This window comes from Rutidosis leptorrhynchoides, chromosome 3 (genome assembly GCF_046630445.1).
Source record: "Rutidosis leptorrhynchoides isolate AG116_Rl617_1_P2 chromosome 3, CSIRO_AGI_Rlap_v1, whole genome shotgun sequence".
In the NCBI taxonomy this organism is placed as follows: Eukaryota; Viridiplantae; Streptophyta; class Magnoliopsida; order Asterales; family Asteraceae; genus Rutidosis; species Rutidosis leptorrhynchoides.
In genome coordinates this window covers 110,262,489-110,270,502 of record NC_092335.1, presented here as the reverse complement: position 1 = coordinate 110,270,502, position 8,014 = coordinate 110,262,489, and the positions used below count along the sequence as shown (strand labels likewise).

At 36.7% G+C, this 8,014-nt stretch overlaps 1 protein-coding gene across 1 annotated transcript; it reads right to left on the bottom strand.

The window, feature by feature from the left end:
* Positions 1 to 3,634: 3,634 nt before the first annotated feature.
* On the bottom strand, positions 3,635 to 7,668 carry LOC139896652 (THO complex subunit 4C-like). The gene is made up of 7 exons (XM_071879298.1): positions 7,632 to 7,668; positions 7,115 to 7,363; positions 6,187 to 6,330; positions 6,018 to 6,086; positions 5,137 to 5,318; positions 4,663 to 4,713; positions 3,635 to 4,482 (listed from the first exon to the last, which is right to left on the bottom strand). The coding sequence occupies exons 2-7, from the start codon at positions 7,319 to 7,321 to the stop codon at positions 4,281 to 4,283; spliced, it is 855 nt and encodes a 284-aa protein (XP_071735399.1). The 5' UTR covers positions 7,322 to 7,363; positions 7,632 to 7,668; the 3' UTR covers positions 3,635 to 4,280.
* Positions 7,669 to 8,014: the final 346 nt, after the last annotated feature.

Here is an 8,014-nt window from a genome sequence, read left to right as displayed (position 1 = left end):
ATATATATATATATACATACATATATAAATATAAGTTGTTGGATTGTGATTACATGTTTTAACATACATAACTGATATAGGTTCGTGAATCCAAGGCCAACCTTACCCATGTTCAATGATGTTATATGTATTTTTACTACAAAATACAGTATGGTGAGTATATAGTCCCTTTTAAACTCTAAATATTTTGGGATGAGAATACATGCATTTTATGATTTACGTTATGGACACAAGTGATCAAAAATAAATTCTATGTTGAGTTGTACCATGGCATATTTCTTTATACTTGGTAGCTAATATTTACATGAGGAATGTAAACGCGAATCCTGTTGATAGATCTATCGGGCCTGACAACCCCAACCGGGCTGGACGACCAGTTTTCAACGGTTGCACAGTACTTCGTTTCTGTATACTACACTTGGTACGGTGTAGTGATTATTTAAGAATATGCTGCGATGATTTAAATGTTAAGTATGGTTACCAAGTGCTCAACTACTTTTACATACACTTGCGAGTGTATTATGTTTAAATATATGAAATCTTGTGGTCCATAGTTATAACGCTGCTAGCATCAAACCTATATCTCACCAACTTTATGTTGACATTTTAAAGCATGTTATTCTCAGGTCTTGAAAGGAATCTTCCGCTGTGCATTAACTCATATTAAAGATATTATTTGAAGTCGATCATCGCAATGGGACCAACTGTTGAAGACTTTATCCGGGTGGATTAGGACCGGTCATTTCATGTTACTTGGAGTCATTCATGGCATATTTCAAAAGACGTTGCATTCGAGTCGTCGAGTTCATCAAGATTATTATTAAGTCAATTATAGTTGGATATATTATGAAATGGTATGCATGCCGTCAACTTTCGATGAAATGAAAGTTTGTCTTTTAAAAACGAATGCAATGTTTGTAAAATGTATCATATAGAGGTCAAGTACCTCGCGATGTAATCAACTATTATGAATCGTTTATAATCGATATGAACTGGGCATTTCAAAAATGACACTTGGGTGGCGAGTAAGTTGGTTCACCAACTTGAATGTGTGATTAATATTGTGTATAATGTAATAGGTGCGTTACGTTGAAGGTTGCGAGCTCGATTTAGCATTCACCAAAAGGCAATAAGGTGAGTGGAATAATTATACATGTGTGTATGTAATGTATTTACTTGTGCGAAATGTGATGTGGGTTTTAAGTTCGGGTATGCAATACCACATCGTGTTGGCATGGGATGAGGGTTTAAAGTTCGGGTATGCGATATCTCATCATTATGTGTGTGTACGGGCGTGAAGTGTGGGTTTTAAGTTCGGGTATGCGATACCACGTTTCACGTGACGGGTGGGCTTTAAGTTCGGGTATGCGATACCACCTAAGGGACTAGTGATGCATACTAGTGGCGTCTGCGTGGCTAACGGTTTATTCGCGAGAATCGTTCCCTTTGTATGATTGGTTAACCATGGTTATGTGATGTAGTGTAGCATATTATATTGTTCGCATTATATGCTATTGTCGTGCTAGCTTGTGTTATCGGAGGTTTAGCGTTATACTTTGCGATGGTATGCTAAATTAAATGCTAGCGTGTATGAGGTAATTGTGTAAGTGATTGCAAGTAAGTAGGTTATATATGTATGTGTATAATTATTGCATTCACTAAGCGTTTTGTTTATCCTCTCGTTGTTTACCTTTTTATAGGTTCCGGTGTGGACAAGGGTAAGGGCGTCCTTTTGGATTAGTGATCCCGCTTGTTTTTGATAGGAGAAGTTTTTTTGGAAGTTAGCTTGTGGAAGTTCGACCAAGTTACGGGTAGTTTAACCCCAAACACCATGCTCGAAGTGTCGTTTGGAAATTAAACTTTTGTAGTCGAAACTTATGTTTTGTACGAAACTCGTATTTCGGCCATATGTGGGCCCGGTTCGTAAAACTTGTTTTATTATTGAAACGTGTTAGTTTTACATATTATAATATGTTGTGAAAAGCGTTTCGTCTAAATATGTCGGGAAGTGAGAGATCTTTATTTGAAAAACTGCAAAACCGGACAGAAGCTGATGAAGCCTGTGCGCGCCGCGCACAAGGGGTGTTGCGCGCCGCGCACCCCTTTGTTAAAAAAAAATAAAAATAAAAAATAAAAAAAATAAAAAAAAGTGTTTACTGTTTCGGATGGATATTGAGTTGGGTTGTTACAATTAAGGAGACTCATATCTGCTAAGTATTTATCTCTCTTGGAAGAAATACGGTATGAAGATGGAAATTGATCTTTTAACTTAGAAACTCCGATCCAAATATCATTCTAAAAGGAAATTCGTGAACCATTACCAACCTTCCATTCAACTTTGGGGGACCAAGTATATCAAACAACTCATCTGTGTTTTGCAATTTTAAAATGTCACGCCAAACCGCAGTCTGAGAATATATTACTAGGGGGATTTAAACCAAAAGGCTTCGCAACAATATCCTTCCAACTTGGCACATCAGATCAGGAGATCTTAATTTATTCACCATTTGGCTATTCTTTAGCCTCTTAACTGGATGATCCCAAGACCACCACAATCTTTCGAGAGACACACTTTACTCCATGTAACTAAAGGTGTTTTCCTTACGAAAGAATCTCCACCCCACACAAAATTACGTCTAAGGCTTTCCAATTTTTTGAGAACACCTTTAGGAACTTTAAATATAGACATGTAGTGTGTCGGGAGACTTAATAAAACCGAATTAACCATGACAAGCCTACCTCCCGTAGAAAGACATCTACCATTCCATTCCGAGAGTTTCTTCTTATGATTTTGTACGGAGCATTTATGAGGCTAATACATACAATATCACTGACGGTTTGGCCAGTGCTGGACCGGTTCCTGGGTTTCTTGTAACGTACCACTATAAGGTGACAAGTGTGTTAGCAGTTAGCGATAATTAACCGAAGTAGCAGCAGCTGAAGCGTGATCAAGTGCAATTACCATGATTGCGGCTGCGATAACTACTATAACTAGTGGTATAGTCATAGTTGATTCCTGTTGGTTGTTTTATTTGATATTTTGGTTGCAGGATTTTACAGGAGATGATGTGGGGGTTTTGGCCTTTGGGTGAGATATTATCTAAAGAGGTTTTAGAAGCTGGTGGTATTAACCAACTGATGTCTGCATTTAGGATTGTTAGTGTAGTTAGTTGGTTTTTAAATTCCATTCGATTTTGGGATCTGTTACAATTTTCTTTGCTTGGGTTGGAAATTAGTGAGTTGTAAAGTACAGTAGTTGTTAATTACAAATTATTACGACGATAAATGATTGTTCCGGATAGACTGCACACATTACTCCACGGTATCCCAAAAATGAAAACCTCATAGCTTTTTAACGATGAGGTGTATGGTAATTCGGTATAAGTTTTTACTAGTTAAATGAGAAGATACGTTTTATTAAAGCTTTAAACTAGTTGCACATTTTTCATACACTAAAAAATGTCAATGCTTGGTTTGTCATAATAATAGAAAATAATGAGTACTTAATAAGTGGCCAAATACCCGAAATGTTTTCAATAAGGCCAAAACAATAGTCACTATTTCATAAAAATGATGAAATTAATGGTAGATATCACCGGCTATAAGATAAATTTTAATTTTAATTAATGGTCGTTATTGATCATATACATACACATGTATATGTATATTTTTAATGCGAAAAACTACTTAAAGGCAAAAGACACGAGATATTAAACCGCGGTAAGTATAAGTGTACGCGGTGGGACTGCGCGGAATATTAAAGAGTGCGTAGGCTTCTCGCAGTACTTGTGCAGAATGCCTAAGTGCGCGTGCATCTTACTTCCGCGCAGGTCTCAAACCTATAAATAGAGAGCTTGGTCTCTCATTTGTTGTTGATTCTGGAAGGATTGCCATAGCCATATTGATCTCTCTTGTGAATTCGGCCGAGACTTGATCTTTGTTGGCTAAGGTAATTTATGAAGACCGGGACATGGTTGTTGATCGTTTAGCACTAAACGAAATATGACAATAAGGTCCCAAAATCTTAATCGACATCCATTGTACCCCTCATTGCACTCAATCCTTGATTAAAATCAACCTTTATTGTATAATCTAGGATTGATCACTGGCTATAAGGATTCTAAGTTTTTTTTTTAAATAATAAAAATAACATGACCAAGAAAAAGTTTACTCCACAAAGTTCACCAGCCGAAAATCTCTCTGTACAAACTAGTACCTCACTACAAAAGCTGAAATCTTAATCTGTTTCAAGTCAACAAATTCCATAAGTTGAGCAATTACTAGGTCTGCATGGCATGATAGTTCTCTAATTCTTTATCAAGTTCATCAGCAGACTTGTCCACACCTGCATTTCTCCCACGACCTCGCCCACCATGTGTCCCACGTCCACGTCCACGGCCTCGACCACGGTCACCACCGCCGCCACGTATGTTTGTCATCCCTCCACGGACACCGTTCCTTATACCTCCACGGGCTCTCTGCCTAAAGAAACAAAACACAAGATACAGATGATATAAGAAATAACAACATACAGTATAGTTATTTTATGTTTTCTGCACGGCTGCACCATTCCTTCATTATTTAGTAGATAAAATCATAGTGGTGAATGTAAAGATGTATAGGAAGCTGGACGAATAAAATAAACTGTCAAAAAGTGCCTACCCAAATGTACGATTAGCTACTGTGAATCCTCTACCACGACCAACTCCTGATCTGTATAGGATAAAGTAACATTAGAGAACAAAAATAATAAAATAATAGTCAAGTTCTTGCAAACTCAAGCTCAGCGCATTTAAACTCAAATGTAATCAATTCTGACTGACTGAGACTCGGATAATTCAATTAAAGTTCAAAGTGTGTAAGAACTATACGAGTCAAACCAGTCACTCAAGTTTAACCATTCAAGCCAGATGTATTATTACACAACCAGCCTAATTCTATTTGAGAACTAGATGTATTTGTTAACGTTCAAAAGCATAATTTAAACGATAGGGAAAACATCTATTAACAAGTGTGGAAAGCATTTTGATGTCATCTCCATTGCACATAAGTATTCATTAAACATAAACGAAAAAGAAATTTACAGATAAGCTCCATAAAGAAAGCATATAAAAAAGTATAAGAAAACAAACTCACGCCATAACAACGGTTCTTTGCCGATTGAAGCCGCCAACATTCACACGAGCAGAGATAGGAACAGCAGAGTTGGATCCTTCAACTTCAATTTTCATAGGCTTCCCATCCAACTGTACACCGTTGTATCGCTTAAGTGCCTGGAATGCATCACTCCTACGAACATACAAAACTTCAGCTGAACCCTGTAAATAACAGGTGGTAAGAGCTACAATACATGATATAACTAAATTACTCTTTACATTAACTAAATCCATATAGACCCGACAGCAAAACTCCCGATTAATCTCCTAACCACCGTTCACAAAAAAAAAAAAAAAAAAAAAAAAAAAACTTCCAATTAACCATTAACTGAAGCAACAATATGATCAGGGTAAAAATAGATGAGGTTAACCATTAACTGAAGCAACAATATGATCAGGGTAAAAAATAGATGAGAAAGCATGCATGCATACAATACAATTGCATATATGAACTCTTATTTTTCCCTCAGTAACACATGTATGATTTCAACTGCAAGCTGCTTATATGAGTTTTAATTTTTAACTTTTAACTAGCAACATTAAGCATATGCAATATGGACAATTTTGTAGCTGCAGCCTGCATTGAATCAACAATCCATTAAAAGAATACTTAATTCATTAACTGCTGCTATAAAAACACATGCTAACAAAAAAGACTGTCCAATGTATATAAAACGTAATCAGAATGAAAAAATGATTCCTGGCTGAGACAACAGACATGCAGCTTTGACCATACACGTACTAGCAACTACAAACAATAAATGAATTTAAGCAATCATAAAAATATTACGGCAGATCAATTATGTATCTAACTTTCATACGGAACATATCTATACTGAGCCTCAGATGTTAAGCACTTACACTTGGACGGCCATACTTGTCATAATGAATCGCGTATCTTTTCAATTCCCCAATCTCAGAAAAAAGTTCCTGTAATCCAGATCATTTGTTAAAAAGATTCACACAATACTCGCTAAAATGACTCAATGAAACACCCAAATCCATATAGAAAGAATCAGTTAAGATGTACCCTAATATCTTCATTTGTCACACCAATGTCCAAGTTGGAAACATTCAATTTCGCACCATCATCTAATCCTGGTACACCAGCCGCTTTTAGACTATCTTCAAGCAAATCACGCTGCCAAGGGAAATTCTTTGGTCTGCGAAAAGACTGGATCAAGCACACCAATATAAGTCCAGGTTTAGACAGACAAAGTCAGTATTTTACAAAAAATTAAGATAATTCACCGTTCTTCATGCATTAATCATTTATGATGGCATCACGAATGAATCCAGAAACAGTCAAATATTGAAACGATGAAAAAGGTATATCGAACTACATATAGGGACTGTAGGTTGGAGCTGAAAACTAATCCCGCTGCATAAAAACTTGAGCTATTGTATAGATTAGATCTACATTTCTGAAGTTCAGCTAACTAATCTCTTTGTATAAACACCATTGGAGTAAGAAAATCACTGAAAATCTTGCTGGTATGATATCCAAGATTTAGCAAAAGCCCGTCATTAACACCCCCGCTATAAAATTAATGCTGATGAGGGTAAAGTTACCACAACAAATACTTAAACGTGATCAAATTCAGATAAGAAAATTTGGCCATTTTATTTTTAGCAATGTTAAATGCTTGTTGACTTTTGGTATATTGACACATGAAGCTCCTTTTTATTATGTAGCATATAACACAACACTACCATCACAAAACATACATCATCGAGCAGATACATACATAAACCCTGAACACAACTGTGACCAATGAACACCATTGATGATGGAGCGAATAACTAGAAGACAACATTTCTTTAGTAGCAGATCCGGTATAAACATCTCAAGTTCTCCACATATTATAAATTCTAATGCAAAGTTACGAGGTTCACAAATTAATATTCCTACTCATTTCTCTATCAAATGCATAAGATATCCGTAGATTTGAGCTTGCCTTAGCAATAGTATGAGCCGATGGACGAGCATTCACCACAAGGAGACCTCTACGAGGTGGCCCTGTTGGTCTTCCGCCGCCACTGAATGACCTTCCTCGACCTCGGCCACCACCACCACGGCCCCTGCCACGCCCTCTGCCTCTATCAGTGGTGCTAGAACGCCTGCTCTTGATCATATCATCAAGTGACATATCCAAAGTTTCCATCAAAATTAATTCTATGCAACCTTACTCCGAAAAATATATATCCTGTCAAACACATGAATTATACAAACGATATGTTACTACATATTCCCTTCAATAACATCACAGTTGCGTAGAAATAGATTGTGTAGCATAAGTTGACTATACACTAATTCATAATTCATGTAAATAAGCATGCATTCAGATATTTACTGCGAAACAATAATCAATCGGACAAAGTATGCTGACTTCAGCTGAATTTATCTGCTACTAATAACAATCTTAAGGATAAACTCATACAATCACGCAATAATTAGATAAAGTAAAACAATACCTGTAGATGGAGATGGAGATGGAGATGGAGATGGAGATGGAGATGGAGAGATCTGTGATTTTGAAATGAAAAAATATAAGATTCCTGATTAGTGCGAGCAACGGTTTAACGGAGAATGTAAACAGACGGGAAGATTAAACTGAATATCGGTAGAGATTTAAGAAATCTATTTGGGGATAAACTTAGGGTTTGTGTAGAGAGGCTGGCAATAGAGCCATATAGGAATAGGAATGAATAGGTTCGAGTATTTGACGGATGAAATTGGTGAAAGAAAGAGGTAGGGACCTAGGGTTTGTATAGCTATTCGGGTCTTTAGCGGGCCCGGTCAACTTTCCTTCTGGTATCATTTTAGTTTTTCCGGGTTCTAAAAAAACATACGGAGT

Bases quoted from the DNA above. Each gene is read 5' to 3' on its own strand.
- LOC139896652 (XM_071879298.1), bottom strand. From the start codon at position 7,321: ATGGAAACTTTGGATATGTCACTTGATGATATGATCAAGAGCAGGCGT. The intron at 6,331-7,114 runs GCAAGCTCAAAT...TGCTTGATCCAG, and splicing joins CGGCTCATACTATTGCTAAG to TCTTTTCGCAGACCAAAGAA. The intron at 4,714-5,136 runs GTGAGTTTGTTT...TATCCTATACAG, and splicing joins CAAAGAACCGTTGTTATGGC to ATCAGGAGTTGGTCGTGGTA.